General features: G+C 38.8%; 1 protein-coding gene across 2 annotated transcripts; it reads right to left on the bottom strand.

Annotated features, from left to right (window-relative positions):
- Positions 1-976: 976 nt before the first annotated feature.
- Positions 977-23726, bottom strand: THUMPD3 (THUMP domain containing 3). Of its 2 annotated transcripts, none has more exons than XM_015545244.2 (10): positions 23650-23726; positions 22084-22372; positions 20430-20507; positions 11979-12452; positions 9037-9167; positions 8146-8215; positions 5508-5623; positions 2124-2234; positions 1425-1548; positions 977-1240 (listed from the first exon to the last, which is right to left on the bottom strand). In XM_015545244.2, the coding sequence occupies exons 2-10, from the start codon at positions 22336-22338 to the stop codon at positions 1091-1093; spliced, it is 1509 nt and encodes a 502-aa protein (XP_015400730.1). In that variant the 5' UTR covers positions 22339-22372; positions 23650-23726; the 3' UTR covers positions 977-1090. The 2 variants fall into 2 exon arrangements, with proteins under 2 accessions (XP_015400730.1, XP_015400731.1); XM_015545245.2 differs by having other exon boundaries at positions 23667-23700.
- Positions 23727-23741: the final 15 nt, after the last annotated feature.

Genomic DNA, 23741 nt, shown 5'->3' with positions numbered 1-23741 from the left:
TATTTTCTACTGTCTTAGTTTTCTGCAACTGGAAAAACAGCTAAATATGAATACAGATCCAAGAGAAAATAGAATTCTCATAAAGTTTTTAATTCAAAGATACATCAGTGTGTCTGCAATCATTTTAAAAACAAAAATACTTTTGGCAGGTTAATGTGTGACTTTCTGTGCTGATAGAAAAATTAAGTTTGGCTTGTTGGTCTCATCAGTGTATTTGCTGTTTACAACAGCAATGTCCTATACTGCTAACAGTAAAATATCTGCCATTCCTTTAATCAGTCCTAGTCCTCTATTTTCATGTATTGATTTCAATAACATGCATATTTTAATTTGTAAGGCAGATGGTAAACTTTCCAGTTGGTCTTGTGAGATTTCATCTTGTTATGGGGCCAACACTATTTCACAAAATGTAAATGCTTCATTTTTTTAAAGGTGAGGTAAAGCCAACTCAAAAAACTAAAGAGCAAAGCTGCATAGGCAATGCAGTGGGGCCCAAAATGTTCTGATTATGTTCTTTTCTTTTCCATTAAGCCAGGGTAGCTTTTTACCTGCTACAATGGAAAATAGGAACTGCTATGAAGCCTGAAAAGAAATACTCGAAACTCAAATCCCGGAGCATTTTAGTAGCCTTTGGATCTTTTTTTTTTTTTTTTACATTTATTTATTTTTGGGACAGAGAGAGACAGAGCATGAACGGGGGAGGGGCAGAGAGAGAGGGAGACACAGAATCGGAAGCAGGCTCCAGGCTCCAAGCCATCAGCCCAGAGCCCAATGCAGGGCTCGAACTCACGAACCGCGAGATTGTGACCTGAGCCGAAGTCGGACGCTCAACCGACTGAGCCACCCAGGCGCCCCAGTAGCCTTTGGATCTTGAAAGCATTTTCAGTAGTAATTGCCTAGCTACTCCTTCAAAAAAGCTCCAAAGCTCTGCTTAAGACTTTCAATTCCTTTTGCTAATGAAGGTGAAGAGCTTTCGACCAATTTAATCTGCAATTTTATTAACGCTATTTTTCTCTCAAACCAAATACTACATGCTGACATTCCCAGTGTCAAGAGGCACAAATACCATGAACCATCTCTATTCTTTGCATCACCAAGGAGTTCTTTCCCCATGTTGTTCTACAGGATGAACAAAAGCTTGAGGTGTACGTTTCAGAAGATAAACTGCTGCATGAAGACCCCCTATGTTCACCCAGACGGTATGCACCTTCCGCCAAACATGTCCCATTCCGGATAATGCCTGTGTATACACAAAAAGCACAGAAGTAATTAGCGGAAAATCTGCTTATAGACCAACCAGAGGTCTTGTTGCAAGAAACTGGGGGGGAAGAGCAAACAAATCCTACTCAAACTAATATCCCTAAGTTTAAATTAAAAGATCCTACAGCTGCCACAGGGTGAGTTCCGGGGCTAATTTACAGCACCTTGGTAAAGCATTTCTTGTCCTGAGTAAGTAGCACAGCTCGGCCTGTCCCTGGTCTACAGACGCGGCTCATCTCCCGTAGGCAAGCTGGATAAAGGTTCCAGTTTCTCTTTTTGGAGCCCATCCTATAAAAGAAGGTCCAGTGAATCAAACACTTAACAGATAAACAACTAGGACTACATGAAATGAGAAGTGAAAAACTCATTACAGTAAGAAAATTCTCAAGCCAAAACAGTTGTCCTTTAGAAGCCACAGCTTCACTTGTATATGCCAATGAAATGAGTGATCAGATTTAGTAAACTGCTTAGAAATAATGAATCAGATGAACTGGCTACAGAATTTTTTTGACACCTCTAGTAGTTCTCTTAATGAGTAAAATAAACATCTAAACCAAACCAATGATGAGAAAATATTTATCCTGAGAAATAGAACCAAGTTTTCCTCAACCTTTGTATAGTATCCTGTAATTCAACAATGGGCCAGGAAGTGGATTAACCTGTGACAGTCAGATCAAAATGTAGTTACTTCATGAGTTCTCAGAAGAAACAAATTGGGTGAATCTATCATATAATTTGTTTTATCATTTCATAATTCTTAAGTGAATAGAATAAGTTCAAAGAAATGAACAGATTTAGAAGACAAATTCAGTACTAGTTTAACAAGTGAAGGTAAAACTAATCTTTTAAAAGCCAAGTCCCACCTTTTTCCAAATGGCATGTCTGTTACAATAATGTCCACAGAACCAGTTCTCAATGGCAGATTGCAGATATCCCACTGAACAGCATCTATGGGCAAGCCCCAGGACACTTTGCTATGGGGACAAAGGAAAGATGCTTACTCTGAAGTATGAAATCTAAAAACATTTCTGAAGAGACTGATATAAAGTAGAAAATGCTACTAAAATGATAGTGACAAACATTAACTTAAGCAAAAATTTCAAAGCAGAATGTCGGAAGAACGCATACGGTCATGTGATAAAACTTTTATGATGACAAAATCTAATGATGATTTAAAAAGCAGTTAAGATTGGTTTTCAAAAGATGTCTGGTTTCATCTACAATTTAAGAAAAACTAAAGGGGTAAACAAGATTGCAACACAAAGAACTGTAAAGGTGGCAACAGTAATGAGGCAGTAAATTATATAACTGAGAATGTAAAAAACATCGATGCACACAGGAATAAGATTATGAGATGACACCTCTATAGTTTGGTAAGTCTCGGTAGTAATAACAGGAGACCTAAAGAAACAGATATGTAAAATTAGTAGATATAGAGATACTTGTTTGAAAATTAAAAAACATGTATTCTACTATAAAAAATAAGGCAAAGAAAAAGGCTGAAAAAACAGATGACAGAAGATAAGGACTATAGTAAATGAAATAAATTCTCATTAAGTCAAAGCCATTGGTATGAAAAAACACAAAAGACAGTAATGCACAGGCTAAGAATTAAAAGCAACTCAAGGATTATGAGTAGAAATGAATTATTATATTCAGAGTTAGTGAAGAACTTAAAATGTGCAATAAAGCCACTCATGCCATAATGGGGAGAAAAAAAAGCACAGATAACGAAAATATCAGTATTGGGGTGCCTGGATGGTTCAGTCAGTTAAGCGTCTGACTCTTGATTTCAGCTCAAGTCATGATGATCTCAAGGTTTGTGAATCTGAGCCATGTTTGGGATTTTCTCTCCCTGCCCCTCCCCCACTTGCTTGCTGTCTCATAAATGAATGAATTTTAAAAAAATGAGTCTTATAATCACAGGCACGAATAACTGCAACAAAATAAGAAATGAGGAAAACAATATTAAAAATCTAGATAGACTGATACAAATAGTACAGGTAGAATAGACAAAAAAGGTACAGAGGGCCTGAAAAGCAATTAAGATAAAACATTCAAAAAACACAAAAGAAATAATTTGCTTAAAAATATTTATCACATTTCAAAAAAAACTGGTGACTACTAAGCCCTAAGAAAATTTCGATAAACATGAAACAAAATGTACCATAGAAACTCATCACAATAAAACAAATGTAAAAATGAATTAAAACCTTTCAACTACTTATGTACAAAAAAATGATCTAAACCCTTGCTATTTAAAGTAGGACCACAGCCCAGCAGCATCAGTATTACCCATAAGCTTGCTAGGAAACGCAAACTCCCAGGTCCCATGCAAAACCTACTAAATCAGGACCTGTAGTTAACAGGATCCCCAGGTGACTCATGTGCAACATTCAAGTTTGAAAAGCACTGCCCTAAACAACTAGATCAGAGAGACAAGTACACAACCAGGAATTTAAAAATAAAAATACAGAATTGTCAAAATCTATAGGATATGGTCAACAACATTGATAGCCTGTAACTTAAGCTTTTAGGTAACAAATTTAAAAAACCTCAACAGGAAATAGGAATGAAAAGCATTAGGCATAAACTCACAGAACAGTATATGAAAGAACTAAACGAAGCACTGATGATTCTAATAGGGGGAAAAAAATAACAAAGAAGAGGATAACCGACATACAGACATAAAACAATATGAGGCATACCATGTATAATAAATACATGGTATAATACATGAATAAATATGTGTAAGTAATATCTGCATCAAATGACTATATGTATTTTAAAACCCCTGATTTCACTTACAAACAGAAACCTCACATTAAGGAGGCAGCTGTTTTTAGGTTTGGTATAATGATGTCCCTGGGCCGTGTATTCAGAATGTGGAGCATCTGTATGTTTGAACAAATATGCTGATCACTCACTACCTATTCTTGCCACTTTATAAGAAAGTGAAGGGCACCAGCAGAGGAGACCAGAGAAACAATTTTATGATGAGGCCTCTGATAAGAAATAGAAAACCAAGTGGCATTTCAACCAATTCTTCCCATAGATGGCCCAAACTAAAAGGATAGTGAGAGGCTGGCACAGGTGGTGGCACTGAATATAATCTGGAGTAGTGAGCCAGGGCTTAAGATACAGTAACAACATACAGCTCAGATAAAAACCAAAATTTCCCAGAGGCCAATGGACTTCCAGTGCACAGATATCAAAAGGATACAGTTGGAGAAGGACCTTGGACTATTTTGCTTGCAGAAGAGTGGATTTGGAGTGGGACAGGAAGAAGGGGAGTTTTGGTAACTCTTCAAAAATGTCTGATGTCAATCACCGTGTGACCCAGAGATAAGATTTTTCTTTATGGATCCCAGTGGAACTACAAAAACTCTATAGAAGGTACAGAAAGAAATTCAGTTCACTAAAAGATACGACTAGCACTCAAAGCTGTGCAAAGACCAAATTGACAGCCTCCAGAGAAAGTCATTACAGATGGTTACACGGACTGGAAGGCCACTGGCAGGATCTCCTACAAAACACTCAGGTACTGTGGAAATGGGTTTCAGGTTTCTTCTAATTCTGAGACTGCTTTAAAGTGCCAAATAATAGAGGAAAGGCTAAATGGACTGTAGTATTTCTACACAATGAAATACTATGCAGTTTTTAAAAACAGACTATATAAAGATATTCAAAGTGTTTGAAAATTTGTAAAAACTGAAATAAGTCAACACAATATTCTTCCACTATTTGGGAAAAAAGATACATGAATAAGGAAAGAGAAGACAGAAATAAACATAGTTGCATTAGGGTGGGGAAATTATAGTTAAATAAAAAAAACATGTTCTAAGTTATTTTCAATAAACGTTTGTTTTTTTTTAAATTTTAACGTTTATTTATTTTTGAGACAGAGAGAGACAGAGTATGAACGGAGGAGGGTCAGAGAGAGAGGGAGACACAGAATCCGAAACAGGCTCCAGGCTCCAAGCTGTCAGCACAGAGCCCGACGCTGGGCTTGAACTCACGGACCGTGAGATCATGACCTGAGCCGAAGTCGGATGCTTAACCGACTGAGCCACCCAGGCGCCCCTCAATAAACGGTTTTAAAATTTAATGGAGTCTCACAGTATGCATTTTGGTTATGAGGATGTCACCATGACCATGCACTGGGGATATTAATTCATAAAGTCGGTAAGAAAAGTGATTATGTAAGCCTAAGAAATGGTACAAAATCTTTTAAATTAAATTTTTACCCTTCTTTAATTTGGCTCTTGGTCAATAAAGATGAGATGTTATTTGCTGCTCTATTCACAGCCAACGGATTATTATCACCAGCAATATGATAACAGTTAGACCATTCAGTAGCCCCCTAAAAGACAATAGTATATATTAAAACCAAAGTAGTAAACTGTAAAAAAAAAACCCCAAAAATGATTAAAGGGAAAATAATTTCAACTGAATGTCAATAAACTAGACAATCAAACCAATAATCCAATGCTTTTCTTAAGTGACAACACTGCATGTTGTGAACTTTGCTATTCCCCTTGCTTAAAAAGTCCTTCTGTTCTTTCTCACTTGCTGAATTCCTACCTATCTTTCAAGACCTAGTTCAAATGTCATGCCCTCTCACATCAACCCGAACTCTCCAAGCTGCCTCTCATTTGCCTCCCCACCCCAAAGCATTTTGTACATACTCTGCCACTGTACTTCTTTTTAATTATTTCTGTACTTGTCTGCTTCTCAAGGAATCTAAGGACAAGTCTCGTATTTTATTCAATCCCTCAGCCAGCAATGTCTGGCACATAGTAGGCATTACAGACCTAAAATACAAACACGATTTGAAAATGTACCCAAATTAAAGTGACCAACCTATACCCTTTGTGATCACAGAATTTTATAGAATCTGATATATTAGAATATTTGAAAATTTCAAAATAAAATGTAATAACCACGGCACAGACCTCTGAATGACAACCACCACATCCCTGAAAGGATTTTGTAATGTTAAGTCAAAAACATGTGAACAGATCATAAATACCAATCTTACATCTCATCTGTGGAAGGAGGTGACACACTACCCTAGGCTGAACAATGTTCTAGGTAGATTAACAGAAGGTGTCTGACATGAAAGTTCTGCCCTCTATTTAGGACTCTTTTGTAAAGAGTAATAACCCATATCCACGGACACAAGACTTCATCACCTTTTCTTTTGCCCACAAACTTGAGGGTGATGTAGAAAGGACCCTCAGAATTTGATGAAAGCCTTTCAGATGATTGTGATTCCCCGACACTCATTTTTTTGGTCTAAATGTGTTTAGATTTTCAGCTTCTTTTGAAAGAGATGAATTTTATAGAACTTGCAAAGTTTTAAAGAGTACTCTAGATCAGGTATTTTACACTATGGTGAACAATTCGGTATACATACCCTGTCATTTCCTTTCATACTTCATTCATTCTGATTATATATCAGCTTCGTTTTTTCAATATTGACATCCTCATGTCTACTCTTGGGTAGAAATGCCTCAATCTTTTTTTAATCTTTTTCAGCTGGAGGGGGGGCTCTTCTGGACTCTCTAGTTCTGTGGTATATTTCTTGACATTTTGTGACTTTCCATGCTATTTCAGACATAGACACGTCATGGTTTAATGCTAGAGAATAACACTTTGCTTTGTTCCCAGAATTTTTCTTCACAGCAACTGAGTTTTCTCTGTGTGCATTTCTTTAGCGAGAGTCAATTTCTCTAGCTCACACTACCAGAAAATAGTAGTCTTTTAGACTATTAAAGATTTCCTTCTGGGATTTCTTTTTTTTTTTTTTTTTTAATTTTTTTTTAACGTTTTTATTTATTTTTGAGACAGAGAGAGACAGAGCATGAGCAGGGGAGGGGCAGAGAGAGAGGGAGACACAGAATCGGAAGCAGGCTCCAGGCTCTGAGCTGTCAGCCCAGAGCCCGACGTGGGGCTCGAACTCACAGACCGCGAGATCGTGACCTGAGCCGAAGTCGGACGCTCAACCGACTGAGCCACCCAGGCACCCCTCCTTCTGGGATTTCAACTCCCAGATGAAACATGTCATTTTCTAACTGTAGTTTAGATTATTTTTCCCTTTGTGGCTGCTTTGGACTGTCCAGATTCTGCCCACTCACAGAATGTGTGTATCTTCTTCAGTATATTCCCGCTGGCTTTAGGTATACTGTATGTAAGAACATACCATGATTCATAACTTTAAGTAATTTTAAACAGAAGTACCCTCTTCCAAATTATTTGTAAAAGTATAGATAATACTGATTCAAGGAGACTCAGTCTCTTGTTAAATGTTCTCCACTTAGAAAATGCCTTTCTATCCCTTGCTTTAAGCAGTTTTTGAATCCTCTCAGTATCAGTAATTTTGAAAACTATTTAAGAGCATTTGATGTGTGACCTTGTTAGACTTCGTAAAAAATCTAAATAACATGCATAGGTTTCTGTTTTACAACTATATTTACTCCCTCTAAGAACCTAAGTGGGTTAAGAAGCATAATCTCACTTTATAGAGATGAAACACCTTCCTCCAGTTTTTTGCTTATGCCTTCAATATCTTTTCTGTTCAAGTCTACCAACTTGTCTTTTATAGAAAAGGGACTCACCAGTTTGTAATTATCAGCCTCTGATGCAATCCACGGAGTAACCATCACTTATAATCTATCAGTCCTTAGCTAGTTGTAATAGGTGGTTATATCCTTCACACAAAAATTCGAGCTTTACTACTGTAATTATTTTTTATTTTTTTTAATTTTCTTTTAACACTTTTAGGTCCACTGACCCCATGCTGGTGATTTCATAATTTGCCCATTAGTTCCAGAACACTTGATATATCACATGCTTATCTAAAAGGTAAAGAAAAGTTATTACCTCTATTGGGATTGCCCCTGTTCCACACATCGGATCAACTATTATATCAGTAGGTTGAGGAGCACAGAGCCTATAGGAAAGAAAATAGCTTATATAAAAATACTTCAATCAATAGCTGAGACTTTCACACAGCCTACTCCTGAAGCTGTAAGATCAAGGACCTATTATGTTAGCATAAAGTAACACCAATCAATATTCATTTTAAAAATCAATTTGTAATTATAGGCTGACTCTATATCCTAGAGCTTAAAAAAAATTACATATAGGGGTGCCTGCGTGGCTCAGTCGGTTGAGTGTCCGACTTCGGCTCAGGTCATGATTTCACAGCTCTTGAATCACAGCTCTTGTCCAGGCTCTGAGCCTGCTTGTGATTTTCTCTCCTGCTCTCTCTCTGCCCCTCCCCTGCTCACATTTTCTGTGAGTAAATAAACTTCAAAACAAAACAAAACAAAAACAAGAAAATTAAGAGGGCCTGGGTGGCTTGGTTGGTTGAGTGTCCGACTCTTGATTTCAACTCAAGTCATGATCTCATGGTGGTGAGACTGAGCCCCACATAGTAGGGCTCCACATATTGACTATGGAGCTTGCTTGGGATTCTGTCTCTCCCTTTCTCTCTGCCCCTCCCTTCCCCACATGCATGTGTGGGTCGCACATTCTTACTCTCTCAAAATAAACATTTAAAAACAAAGCTGAGACAGTAGTTAAATGATATTTTCAGGACCACAAGGAATCAACATGGGATATAAGAGAAAGAAAGAGACTATTACCTTTTTATCCTGTTGTTTACCCACCAAAATCCAACACAGTACTTCACAAAAAATTAAAGTGTTTTAAAGGGAAAATTCAAACCAAGGTGTCACTTTAATCTAGATGGCAAACCCATTCTCTTACCTGAGCATCCCGTAGGCAAGAGTAGATCTCAGAGTTGTAGGTCCAAAATGTGTGATATTTCTTCGATGGAGACTCTCTTCTGTCAATGCAATGCCCACAACAATTTCATTATCATGGATGTTCAAAAGAACCTATAATAAAAGACAGAATAAAATAGGGGCGCCTGACAGGTTCAGTTGCTACAGCATGCAACTCTTGATCGTAGGGTTGTGAGTTTGAACCCCACACTGGGTGTAGAGATTGCTTAAAAATAAAACCTTTAAGAAAAATAAAAATCTACTACCACCACAAATTAGTTTTCTTCTTTTTGAACTTCATATAAATGAAATAATCTAGTCTATACCACTTTCAAATTTTTAAATCTATGTTAATTTTGGGGGCACCTACTTGGCTTAGTCGGTTAAGCGTCCAACTTTGGCTCAGATCATGATCTCACAGTTTGTGAGTTCGAGCCCTGCATTGGGTTCTGTGCTGACAGCTTAGAGCCTGGAGCCTGCTTCAGATTCTGTGTCTCCCTCTCTGTCTCTCTGCCCTCCCCTGCTTGCGCACGCTCTCTCTCCAAAATAAATAAATACATATTAAAAAGAAATAATATCTTTTTTCATTCGTTATAAGTTAGCTATAACCAGATAGTCCCTGAATTTTTACAATACCAACATATTTTGAAGGTTTATGGCTTAACATCCATTTTAACTTTTTGAAAAGTTCAAACATACAGAAATACTACTAGAATACTTGCACAACGAACTCTTAAATAAAATGTACCCTTCACTTAGATTAACCAACTGTTAACAATGTGTCACATTTGCTTTATCACCTATTGTTTTGTTTTTTTAAATGACTTAATCATGCCTGTGACTATTTTATCCTATTGTTTTTCTAACACACAGTGAAATATATTCAAGTAACAATAAAATGTTCTCCAGTCTTCCACGTAACATGATCTTTTCTCTTAATTTTTTTTTAACGTTTATTATTGAGAGAGAGAGACAGAGCATGAGCAGGGGAGGGGCAGAGTGAGAGGGAGACACAGAATCTGAAGCAGGCTCCAGGCTCCGAACTGTCAGCACAGAGCCCAACGCGGGGCTTGAACTCACAAACCATGAGATCATGACCTGAGACGAAGTCGGACGCTTAACCAACTGAGCCACCCAGGCGCCCCAACATGATCTTAACAATAGCAGCAGCATAGGCACTTATCTATCACTTCCTATGTGCAATACACTGTTCTATACACTTTACATGCATTACCTCATTTCAGATTCACACTCTCCAAACCATATATTTTTTTAATACGTATTTTTTAAGTTTTTATTTTTTTTAGTTTTTTTTTCCTTTAACATTTATTTATTATTGAGAGACAGAGAGACATAGTGTGAGCAGGGGAGGGGAGAGAGAGGGGGAGACACAGAATCTGAAGTAGGTTCCAGGCTCTGAGCTGTCAGCACAGAGCCCGACGTGGGGCTCGAACTCACAAACAGTGAGATCGTGACCTGAGCCGAAGTTGGTCGTTTAACCAACTGAGCCACCCAGGCGCCCGTAAGTTTTTATTGATTTATTTGGAGACAGAAGAGAGAGTGAGCGAACAGGGGAGCACCAGAGAGAGAGAATGCTAAGGAGTCTCTGCACTGCAAGCGTGGAGCCCAATGTGGGGCTCAAACCCATGAACTGTGAGATTATGACCTGAGCTGAGATCAAGAGTCAAACGCTCAACTGACTGAACCACCTAGGGCTCCCCCATGCTAGGTAATTTTTTTTAATTTATTTTTTAAATTTATTTTAATTAATTTAAATTAAAATTAATAAATTTATTTAAATTATTTTATTTAAATTAATTTTTTAATTTATTTATTTTTTTATTGACATTGTAAACTATATTGTAAACTATATTGAAGTATAGTTTACACACAATGTGACATTAGTTTCACGTGAGCCAGGTATTATTATTATCTTCCTTTTAAAGATGAGGAAATTGAGGCACAAAGAGGTCCTCTTACTTGCCCCAAGTCTTACAGCATTTAAGTTGGGATTTGAACCCAGGCAGTGCAGCTTCAGAATCTGTGCTCTGAGCACTGCACCCCCCATCCCTGCTGCTAACTTTTCAACATTACTGTCCTAATAGCCTAGTCATTCTCATAACACCTATTACACGATAAAAAGGAATGGGGAATTATTCTTCTCATTTGATATGCAAGGAAAGCATACAGAGAGAGTAAGTTACTTGCCTAGATTCAAGTTTCCCAAAAGTAACAAAAAATGACTTCTTGGAAAAAGTGTTGGCTGCTAGAGGCCTTTTGAGCTGTCAGAGATTGTAAAGGCTACTAAGCATGGCCCACATATGAATCAAGAGTAAGTATGCTAAAAGAGGCATGTGAGTGTATCAGTCTAGCAGTATTTAATAAAGAGCTGGCTGTGGATGAGAATGAGCAATGACGCTCAACCTCCTTGTAAGAGGCTGGGGTTTGCTTTAAAAACGTACTCCACTTCTTTTCAGTAGTAAAACTCTACAACCAAGACACATAAAAACAAAGTAACTGTTTTAATTCTGGTTGGATTTTACAATCTGAAAGTCCATATAATGTAAAAAGTACTAGATGAGAAAACTCAAGTCTTAATAACTCCCATCTATCTACTGAGCACTTACTATATACCAGGTATCGCACCAAATACCTAAAATGTATTATCTCATTTAACTTTCAGGACACACTTACAGGTATATACTATTACTGGCTTCCTTTGAAACAGAGGCTCAGAAACAATATCTTGTCCAAAGTTATGCAGTTGTAGATTCTAAATCTGAATCAAGATGTCTGCCCATGCTCTTATTAACCACACCCTGTTAGCTATGTGGTCGCAATTTAACTGCCCATAAAAGTGCTTAGTCTGAAAATGCTATGCGTCTGTGATGGCCTTCTCGAATCATCACAATCAGGGGCACATACCTCCACATCAAAGTTGGTCATGTCAGCCTTCCACTTAAAATAATCTTGAACACCACCCCCAAAATCTCTTGCAGCCTCATTTGAGGAAAAGCAGTGTTTTTCTCCTGCCCTGTTGCACGTGACTCTAAACTTCAGCACCTCAGGAGTTTCTTCTTTTGAGCCTTCATCAGTCTCATCTTTGCAAGATGCCAAATCATCCTCTACTAATGTTGATATCTCTTCTTTAATGGCTGGATTTTCGTAATAGTCTAAGATACGGGAATCTAAGGTTTTGTTGGTGAATCCTTTTTTATCATCCCTCTCTTCTGCTTTATCTCCTTGTCCATTATCAATCTTCTCTTTACTTGAATTCTGATTTATCTTTTTGCGCTTTGTTTTTTTTTTCTTGAAACTGGTGTTAACATTCCATACTTTTAAAGGTTCTGACCATGGAAGCTTCCCAGCCAACGCTTCAAAATCCTTTAAAACTTCTTCCTGTGAAAGACAGAGAATGATGAAATCCATGCACCTCTCACCACTTTCATTGAACAAATCTCTACTCAGCCTATAGATGCTGGAGGTGGTAGGAGTGCAGAACAAAAGAGGAAATAGGTAATGCCTACAATTAAGGAAATTAAAATCCCATTGAAAATTAAGATACACAAATTAAGCCACTAATACATAATACAAGATAGAATAGGAGATCAGAAGTTGGGCTTCAAGATTAAAATGTAAGCAGTCAGAAAGTGTTAACGATTACCTCTGGATAGGAGAAGTGGGTGGGTAAAGACAGGGGAAGGAGGGCAACTTACCTCTCACTGACTGACCTCCTTCTGAATTTTGTGCTGTGTAAACACATTTTTTTTTTTTTTTTGATAGACAGAGAGAGAGCACAAGTGGGGGAGGGGCAGAGAGAGAAGGAGACACAGAATCCAATGCAGGCTCCAGGCTCCGAGCTGTCAGCACAGAGCCCAATGCGGGGCTCCAACTCACAAATTGCGAGATCACGACCTGAGCCGAAGTCGGACGCTCAACTGACTGAGCCACCCAGGCGCCCCCACACTACTTTTAAAAGTAATACTCTTTTAAAGAGCAATAGTTTTTAAAAGGGACAACAAAGCAAAAAAAAAAAAAAAAAAAAAAAAAAAAAACCACAAAAAAAAGTAAAAACAACCTTAAGCAGTTAAAAACCTATCTATCCAATTTCTAAATAACATCTAGAATCATCTTTTTATATATTGTTTTAACGTTTATATTATTTTTGAGAGAGAAAGAGAAAGAGAGCGTGAGCAGGGGAGGGGCAGAGAGAAGGACAGTCACAGAATCCAAAGCAGGCTTCAGGTTCTGAGTTCCGAGCTGTCAGCGCAGGGTCCGACATGGGGCTCGAACTCATGAACCATGAGATCATGACCTGAGCCGAAGTTGGACACTTAAGTGAGCCATCCAGGCACCCCTAGAATCATCTTTTTAAAATGTAAATCTGATTATGCCCCTCCCTTCCTTAAAGTCCCTCAACAGCTTCTCACTGCACATAAAAAAATCTAAATTCCTTAAAAAGCCCAACATAGGGGCTCTGTGCTGACAGCTCAGAGCCTGGGGCCTGTTTTGGATTCTGTGTCTCTCTCTCTCTGACCCTCCCCCGTTCATGCTCTGTCTCTGTCTCAAAAATAAATAAATGTTAAAAAAAATTTAAAAAAAAAGCCCAATATAATCTGACCTCTGCCTATTTCTCTTACATCACCTCAGGACTGTTCTTTTTACCTCTACTTAGAAGATAATTGCTTCACATGGTCTCTGTACTGCTGGCTCCCTTGTCATTATTTTGTGTAACGTTTATTTCTTTTTGAGAAAGATAGAGGATAAGCAGGGGAGGCAGAGAGAGAGAGAGAGACATAGAATCCGAAGCAGGCTTCAGGCTCCAAACTGTCAGCACAGAACCCAACATGGGGCTCGAACCCACAAACTGTGAGATCATGACCTGAACTGAAGTCAGATGGTTAACCGACTAAGCCACCCAGGCGCCCCTCGCCTGGTCATTATTAATAGTAATTTAAAAGGCATATCTTCTGAGAGACCTGCTCTTCATAAAGCAGTCCTCTCAAGTCATTCTCTTCCCATTCTCTTTACAGAGCTAAGCATTATCTGAAGTTACCAGATTTATGTTTTGTTTGCTATCAAAGCTTCTCCCAGAAGAGGGTGGAAAGGACCTTACCTGTCTTGACTACTTCTATAAGCCACATGCCTACAACAGCGCATGGCATACAAATGGTTTTCAATAAACAGCTGCTGGATAATATGTGATAAAATGTTAAAATGTGTGGTGCAGAGCCATGCCATCCAATACAGCAGCCATTAGCCACATGTAGCTATTGAAATTAAAATGATTTAAAATTAAAAGCTCAGGGGCGGGGGCGCCTGGGTGGCTCAGTCGGTTAAGCGTCTGACTTCAGCCCGGGTCACGATCTCACGGTCCGTGAGTTCGATCCCCACATCGGGCTCTGGGCTGATGGCTCAGAGCCTGGAGCCTGCTTCCGATTCTGTGTCTCCCTCACTCTCTGCCCCTCCCCCGTTCATGCTCTGTCTCTCTCTGTCTCAAAAATAAATAAACATTAAAAAAAATTAAAAAAAAAAAAAAAAAAAAAAAAAGGGGGCGCCTGGGTGGCTCAGTCGGTTAAGCGGCCGACTTCGGCTCAGGTCACGATCTCGCGGTCCGTGAGTTCGAGCCCCGCGTCGGGCTCTGGGCTGATGGCTCGGAGCCTGGAGCCTCCTTCCAATTCTGTGTCTCCCTCTCTCTCTGCCCCTCCCCCATTCATGCTCTGTCTCTCTCTGTCTCAAAAATAAATAAAATGTTAAAAAAAAAAAAAAAAATTAAAAGCTCAGGGGCACCTGGCTGGCTCAGTTGGTAGGGCATGTGACAATCACATGAATCATGAGAGTCATGAGTTCAAGCTGTACGTTGAGCTTAGAGGTTACTTAAAAAAAAAAAAAACCAACTCAGTTTCTCAATCACATTAGCCACATTTCACACACTAATGGCTAGTGGTTAGTGTTGGACAGTAGACCTAAAACATTCCCATCAGAAAGTTCTATTGCAGAGTGCTGGTATATACAATATATGGTACTGAACATCAAGTTAGAAAGAGGTCAGTGTTCACTGATGGAACTGAGACTTGAAATGGGGATGAGGTGAGTGAAGGCTTTCATACTACTTGAAACCTGATGAAATAATGGTAAATTTCAGGTTTGGCAAATTCAATTCTATATACAAATTATTTCCCCATAAAAGGCATCTACAGGTCTTGGAGATTTAATATAATGGAGAACACTAGTATAGCCCCTTTCTTTCTCTAAACACCATTCTAAACACCAACAACAACAGAAATACCAACTTTATCTTTTTAAGTTTTTTTCATGTTTATTTTTGAGAGAGAGAGAGGGAGAGAAAACATGAGTGGGGGAGGGGCAGAGAGCGAGGGGGACAGAGGATCCAAAGCAGTCTCTGTGCTAACAGCAGAGAGCCCTATGCGGGGCTCAAACTCAGGAACGCTGAGATCATGTCCTGACTCGAAGTCAGACACTCAACCAACTGAGCCACTGGGGTGCCCCACCAACTTTATCTATAGATAAAGTAGAATCTATATGATACCTATAACTTTGAACCATAATATAACAATTCTAACATAAGATTCCCAAGTGCAGTGAAGGCCAAACAGAGGTATAGGAAGACACCAGACAAAGGTCTCAGACAAAGGTCAGAGAAGTCTACAAAGAAGTAGCAAAATAAACTCTCCTTTGGAATAGCAGGGCAAGTATATATACTGACAGAAGGAGCTTCCTTGAACTTCATCTGTAACAAGAATAAACAGGGGAGAGAAATGGAAGCTGAACAAGGAATCTTACAGACATGGTCTATTTGCTGGAAACAGTGTCGATGAGGTAGAGCTGGGGAGAGATGTTCTACACTGTAAATAACCCTGAAGCTGCTGATCCCTTCAGGCTAGAGAGACATAATGGTTAAAAGAACTTATGCAATAGTATGGAAATTATACCTCAATAATGCTGTTAAAAAAAAAAGAAGGAGGGGGAGACGGCAGGGGTGGGAAAAAAATTTAAATAAGGAAGGAAGAGAGAACTCATTCATCTACAACCAAGAAGGAACTTCACAGTGAAGCAGGGGAATTTCTTGCTGGCCTGGAACAGTTCCTGGCTTCTCCCAGAAGAACCTCCTAACAATAGCAGGTCCAAGAGGAACTTCCTCATTCACAGATGACCAATCATCAAAAGTTATCAGCACAGGACTTATATGAACATAAGAAAGGACAAAGGAGGAAAGAAACAGAAAAACAAAGGGAGCAGACAAAAACAGGGACCAGAAAGACACTGCCACAGAGCAGTTGAAAACTTTGACCAATGGGGCATCTGGGTGGCTCAGTCGGTTAAGCCTCCGACTCCTGATTTCAGCTTGGGTCATGATCTCACAGTTTGTGGGTTTGAGCGCAGGCAGTCAGTGCAGAGCCTGCTTGGGATTTACTCCCTCTGCCCCTCCCCCACCCACGCTTGTTCTCTCCCTCTCTCTCAAAAATAAGTAACAAAAAAACCTCAAAAACTGTGATAAAACAAAATAAAAAATGTAATGAGGAAATACCTTTGTAAAATAAGAGCTCCAAGCGGAGATATAAGAGTGGAAAGGAGATGAGGTCAGCCACCATAAAAAGATGAAACAGGAGCTCACAGATGTCAAAGAATAAGTGGAATAAAAAAAAAAACAAAAAAACACCGCAAAATGAAGACCATATAGAAAGCACCACATATAAAAGACACTGATGAAAACACAGTAAGTAATGTAGAGAAAAGTAAAGCAAATACAATGGAAATAAGCAAAAAGTATACAAAGAAAATGATAAAATACGAAACAAAGTCAGGAGACCCTGCATATGTACAACTGGTTTATCTCTGAAAAGGATCTGACATAATGAAACAAAAAATATTTTAGGGTCACCTGTCTGGCTCAGTGGGTGGAGCATGTGACTCTTGATCTCAGGATCACGAGTTCCAGCTCTATATTGAGTGTAGAGCTTAATAAAAAAAATAGTAACTCAAGAAAACTTTCAAGAAATGTATGTGGATGTGAACTTCTCTATAGACTGACATGTCTTGACAAGGAATTATCATGAGACATATCCTGGTGAATTTATGAGACTTCAGAGATTAAAAGTAAAATCTGGGCATGAAGCAAAAGTATCAAAAAAGCAACAAGTAAGGGGGAAAAATATCAAGATAGCTTCAAAAATTTTTCATGGCAACATTTAACACTAGAAGAAAATGAACACAGCCTATGGTATTTTTCAGGAAGAAAAGCATGACTCCAAATTTTATACTTAAACTATTCATCAAACATAAAGGTGAAAAACAATCATTTCTGAACTACTGCCAATCAAGTGATAAAAAGAAAACTGGGATTATGACTACAGACAACACTTAAATATTACAAACTGGAAGGTAGCTGGAGGTGAAAGGAAAGAGGAGATGCTGATATCCTCCTCCACCAAGAGATTAAAGGGTATGGGGTGCCTGGGTGGCTCAGTCAGATAAGTGTCTGACTTTGGCTCAGGTCATGATCTCACTGTTCATGAGTTCAAGCCCCGCATCGGGCTCTGTGCCGTCAGCTCGGAGTCTGGAGCCTGCTTCAGATTCTGTCTCCCTCTCTCTCTGCCCCTCTCTGCTCACGCTCTGTCTCTCTGTCTCAAAAATAAAGATAAAAAAAAAAATTAAAAGAGATTAAAGGATAGAAATTAAAGCATACAGATCAACACTAAGATGAATAATAAAACTTCAGGGGGAAAAGGAAGGAGGGGAGGGTTAAACTATCTTATTAATGAGAAAAATGACCCTACAGGTAGTGCCTGGCTGGCTTAGTCAGAAGAGTGTGCAACTCTTGGTTTGGGGTCATGAGTTCAAGCCCCACCTGTGCAGAGATTAAATAAATGGAACTTAAAGAAAGAAAAATGACCCTCAGATTAAATACACGCAAGGATGTATAGAAGATATTTGTTCAACCACCATAGTAGCAACAGTCTGAAAAAACCTGATGTCCTAAATAGGGTGATTAAATTAAGATGCAGTGAGATGCAGTGAAATTCAGTGATGATATTGGCATGCTCTTCAAGATATAGGAGAAAAAGCACAGCACAGAACAGTATGTATGGTATGTTTTCATTTGTGTTAGTAAATAAAATGCACATATTTATAAAATATCTCTAGAAGAATATCCAAGAAATTGGGAATGATTCTTGCCTCCAGGGAGGGAACTGCATTGTATGGAGATATAGGAACAAACATTTCCACTGCGTATCCTTTTTGGTCTTTACAATTTCCCCTAAATTACCTAGCTTAAAAAAAAACATATAAAGCACAAATGTTAGCTTTTTGTTTTTTTTAAACAGGTTAATCAATTCATGATACTATCTGAATACTTAAAAAGGAAAGGACCTATCAGGATGCTAATCAAGCCTTTTTATAAGACATGGGAAAGTATAATGCTACAGTGAAAATGACAGTCAACAAAAAGCAAGAAGCAAATCTTTATTTACTTACTTTTTAAAGTCTTTTGGCTTTGTTTTTTTAGAGAAAGAGAAAGAGAAAAAGTAGGGGAGAGGGGCAGAGGGAGAGAGAGAATCCCAACCAGGCTTCACACTCAGCACAGAGCCCGAAGTAGGGCTCGATCCCACGACCCTGGGATCATGACCAGGGTGGGATGCTGGCACCCAGGCGTCCCAAGAAGCAAATATTTAAAAACAAGCTTTTACTGGGGCATGGTGCAAATAAGTCCTCAAAGTGAAAGGCTAAATAATTTTTCATGGTCACACATATGCCCTTGCATAGTTCTGAAAATCTACTTTAATCCTTGCTGCTCTTCTTTTGGGACTTTATCAGCAACCTCTTCTGGCAGTTAACTTACAAGGCTACTCTGCAAAGCTGGCTCATATAGAACCATTACATAGTATCAAATTCACCTCCAATTAGAGATCAAACTGCACAAAGTAATACAAAAATATTAATAATGCTGTAAATGCAAGAATTTAAAGTGAAACTTTACAGGGTTTTTAATATTTTTTTAATAGTTTTTAAAAATGCCTGTTAGCATTTACTCATGTATAGAATTAGCTATTAAAATTTCCAAATACTAAGCAGCAAAAATTTTCAGCAGCTGCCTGTTATGTCTAGTTTCATAGACATGATTCAGTTGACAATGATTATCAGAAGTCTGCAAGATTATACTACTAGTGCTGAAAGTTATATTCTTAATAAAATTTTAATCTATTTTCAGTTGGAATTCTTTTAGGTCTGGTTTTATTTTTTCTAGGCTGTGGGTTCACATCACTTTGGTTATTGAACAATGCTTCGGAAATCAATCTGTTGCCAATAAATAAAAATCAGAGAATCAGGCAGTATATCATGGATTTAAAAGACACAGTGTTTCTAATATAAGCAATAAAACTGATAGAAAAGTTTTCAAGCATCTGACTCTGGAAACCTGACTAAAAAACAATGTGGAAAAATACTAAGACCTTACTGAAATCTCTTTTTCAAACTTCAATTTAGGCAGCGTATCAATATTTAGAAATCAGATGCTAAATACAAGTTGGAGACAAAGCTGTTGCCTTAAGAAGTAAAGGAGTATTTACATATTAGCTATATTTCAAAAAATGATGTTAGAGAAGGTAACAGTTGTACAAAAGAACTGTGAGAGAAAGTGTTATTTGTAGATGACTCAGTCACTTAATCTTTGATTCATAGCCTGGAAGCAATTCTACTCTAAAACCATGTATGTCAGTAAAGCTAATCTAAGGTATGTATCTTTTGGTAAGAAAGTCACACAACTTATTTTATTTCTTATACACTTTGATGTTTTTCTATATTGACTTTCACTTACTTGTTTTTTTGTTATTCTCTCATCTTTTTAAAAAGAAGAATAACATATAACATTATTTTAGTTTCAGGTATACAACATGATTCAATATTTGTATATATTGTGAAAGGATCACCAACCAATGTCTAGTTCATATCTGTAACCACATATAGTTCTAAAATGGTTTTTGTGATGAGAACTTTTAAGATCTACTCTCTTAGCAACTTACAAAATGCAACACAGTATCTTTAGCTATAGTCATTGCTATACATGCTATATATATAATATATAGTCAATGCTCTACATTACATCTCCATGTAATTTTACATGGTATAAATTTGTACCGTTTGACCCTTTCCACCCATTGTGTCCACTACCTACAATATTGATTTTTTCAAAACAACTTTTGAGATGGACTGTCCACCAATCTCTGAATTTTATTATAAAAGCCTCCCAGGATTCTAGATTATAAAAGCAGTAGTAATGCTAAATGTTAGAATGCAAAAAGTGGAAATAATCTCTTTGGGGAGAGACTGAAAGTCAGCTACTATGGGAAAACTCACCTTTGTTTCTTTGAACTGGTAATCTTTAAACTCCTTAACAACCACAAATAAGTTATCAACTGATCTCAGACAATGAACCTGGGGGAGGGAAAAAAATGTTAGAAACAAATTTATGAGAAAGCTTTTGAATCACACAAACTATCAATATTTAAATAAAAAAATGGGGAAGGGGAGCGCCTTGGTTGCTCAGTCAGTTAAGCATCCAACTTAGGCTCTGGTCAAGATCTCGCGGTTTGTGGATTCAAGCCCTGCAAGGGGATCTGTGCTGAAGCTCAGTGCCTACAGCCTACTTCAGATTCTGTGTCTCCCTCTCTCTCTGCTCCTCCCCCACTCGTGCTCGCGTGCACATGCGCTCTCTCTCTCTCTAAAAAATAAACATTTTACAAATTTAAATACAAAAATTAAATACAAAGATTTTAAAATAGGTAATACCTATAATTTGTATTTTAACTTTTCTCATCTCCCCAGTCTCCCATGTTTTGGGTTCCCCGTTAGCTTCTATACTCTTACAGAAAAGGAAAAAGGAAGATGGAAGGATAGCTTTAAAATGTTACCTGGGAAACACAGGTTTGGGGGAGAAAGGAAAGATGAAGACAGTCAAGTGGGGCTTTACTGTATATTTCTCTCATGGCTCCCTACAGTACACTGTATCCTGTGCAGTGGTTAAGAGCACAGGGCTTGAGCTCCAGCTGTGATTACTAACTGAGTGACCCTGGGCCAATTACTTATCCCTAAGCCTAACGATTAATGAGGATAATAATAGCACCTATCTTCTCAAAGCTGCTAAGGTTATGTACTAAGATACTGGGTGGAAAATATCTGCTTCCCATCTATCCCACAAATATTTACTGGATTTCTTTTTTTTTTTTTTTTAATTTTTTTTTAACATTTATTTATTTTTGAGACAGAGAGAGACAGAGCATGAACGGGGGAGGGTCAGAGAGAGGGAGACACAGAATCGGAAACAGGCTCCAGGCTCTGAGCTGTCAGCACAGAGCCCGACGCGGGGCTCGAACTCACGGACCGCGAGATCATGACCTGAGCCAAAGTCGGCCGCTTAACCGACTGAGCCACCCAGGCGCCCCTTTACTGGATTTCTACTACATGCCAGACACTAAGAACGTGGGAGATTTCAGCCAAAACAAAAACTCAGAAAATTCCTGCTCTCGTGATGCTTATATGGTTATGAAATACTGGTTAGCTTTTCTTCTAGTGGAATGGCAGTTTGCTGACCTTCACTTCTCCATTTCAATGATTCCTAATTACTTTTGAGCAAGTATTTCTTTCACAAAGATTAAAAGAAAAATCTCTCCTTATACACTTCACCACCAAAGTCTACACTTCAGCTAAATGCCGAAGTAAATAAATTCAAAGATGTTTGGCAGATATTCAGAATTTCTTCAAAAGTCACAAAGGATTCTTTCTGGTGAAATTCATCCTCAGGAAATATTAAGATCACTTCTAAAAATATAGCAAATCTACTAGTCAAATTCACAAATCAGTACCAAATAGAAAATGCAGTAATACTTTAAAATAACCAGATTTGAGGCAGAGTAAAGAAAAGCAAAAAAGATTCAAGAGGGGTCTGTAAATCAGAAAGTAATCATAAAATGACCCTTTCAGAAAACTATTTTTAATATTGCTTCATTCAAACCTGAGCCAGACTTTCCACTGAAATGTCAAAATATATCTTGCCCCGGTCTTTGCTGATTTTGCACGATGACCCCAATTTCTCTCTCACTTCATCTGCAGCTGTTTGCTCAAAACCGGTAGGTACAGTGGCTCCAATAGTGACTTGGAGGTGCTCAGACTCACTTCTGGGACCACTTTCTGTCACTTGTATAGACCTCTGGTTCCCATGAAGGTTCACATCCAGAAGTTGGTTAGTGGCTTCTTGAACATCAGACATGTTGGCAGTGCTTCCAAGATTCCTAATACGGTTCCTTTAAAAGCAGTACAGAAAAGAAAAAAAGATAGCGCCTAAACAGTATCACCTCATAGCTCATCTATAAATAAAAACACCTGCTTTGGAGGGCTGGAAGAACAAGGCCACACAATTGTTACCGCCATATTCATTCAACAGGCCTGAATCAATATTCACTGAAGATAAAAGGATTGAAGAACATGGGCACAGAGGGTAAGATGTAAACTGTGATATTACTAAACAAGCAATATGCTGAGGAAGAAAAGGAGACAGAGGAATAGGAGTATTTCCATAGCATGCAATGTTTGGTTTGTGATCATCTGTATTAACAGCCAGCTCAATTCCCAAACAAAGGCTGCTAGAGCACATTCAAATATAGTTCCAAATCTAGTCCATTTTCAGCTGGCAGTTCAGAATATGCGCCTGTGGAACTGTAGACATGGGTCTGAATTCACGCTCTCACCATTCACAGGGTGAATGGCCTAAAACAAGTTTACTCTTCTATGCTTCAATTTCCTCATCTGCAAAATGGGAATTAAATACCTCTCTCCTAGAGTTGTTGGGAGATGTAAGGGACAAGAACATACTGCCAGACCCATGACTAAAACTTGCTATTAGGATATCTATCTTTCTCCTATGAAGTGGACAGGGACTCATGCGTTTAAAAATGATTAACTGAACATCTAGGACCTAATGGACTGCATATGTTTGAATGCCTACCACAGGCCAAGCTCTGGGATCCACGGGCAGAAACAGTATATGAAATATCTGAAACAGTAAGCCAATGTCCTGTATCTGAGCAAAGGGGGGAGGGGGGGGCTGGGGGGCGGGATTTAGAGAGGTGGGAGGTGGGGATCAAGAGCTCTCATCAGATTCTCAAAGGCTTCGTGACCCAAAACAACTTAAGTAGGCACAGAGTACCCACACTGTACAGTTCTGTGCCGGGACAAGCAACAATGTATATACACTAATAAAAGTCAGTTCCAGCCCTTAAGGAGCTCATAATCCCTGTGAATACAACTTCCATCTTCTAATTAAAGCAGCTGAAGCCCACGAAAGGACATATCCCGCCCAAGGTCAGAGAGAGCCGATCAGTGACGCTGGCTGGAATAAAACCCACGTCTCCGGACTCCCACGCGTGCGGGTGAAGGCCTAGCAGAGGACAAAAAGGGATCCACAATAGGATCGGGCTGAAGTCCAGCTCGGTGCCGGCTCGGGTCGCAAGACAAAGGTCACCCCTCCCTCCCGAAGGTCTCCAGCGCCACACCCGGCCACTCCCACCAGCCGCCCGGTTACCAGTAGCCAGCGCAGACCCTTCCTGATGCGGCAACCCGCCAGCCCAGCGCGCCCAGGTCACGCCGCCGGAAGCCGCCTGGACTCCCCCGGAA

The sequence above is a fragment of the Panthera tigris genome, chromosome A2 (genome assembly GCF_018350195.1).
Source record: "Panthera tigris isolate Pti1 chromosome A2, P.tigris_Pti1_mat1.1, whole genome shotgun sequence".
NCBI classification, from domain to species: Eukaryota; Metazoa; Chordata; class Mammalia; order Carnivora; family Felidae; genus Panthera; species Panthera tigris.
Note: the sequence above shows the minus strand (reverse complement) of the source record. Positions and strands in the feature narration are given on the sequence as shown.

Excerpts from the sequence above, each read along its gene's own strand:
- THUMPD3 (XM_015545244.2), bottom strand. The coding sequence starts at position 22,338 with ATGTCTGATGTTCAAGAAGCCACTAACCAACTTCTGGATGTGAACCTT. Across the intron at positions 9,168-11,978 it reads TGACCAACTTTGATGTGGAG|GTTCTTTTGAACATCCATGA; the intron begins GTATGTGCCCCT and ends CTTTTATTATAG. Across the intron at positions 1,241-1,424 it reads ACAAGAAATGCTTTACCAAG|GCATTATCCGGAATGGGACA; the intron begins GTGCTGTAAATT and ends GTGTATACACAG.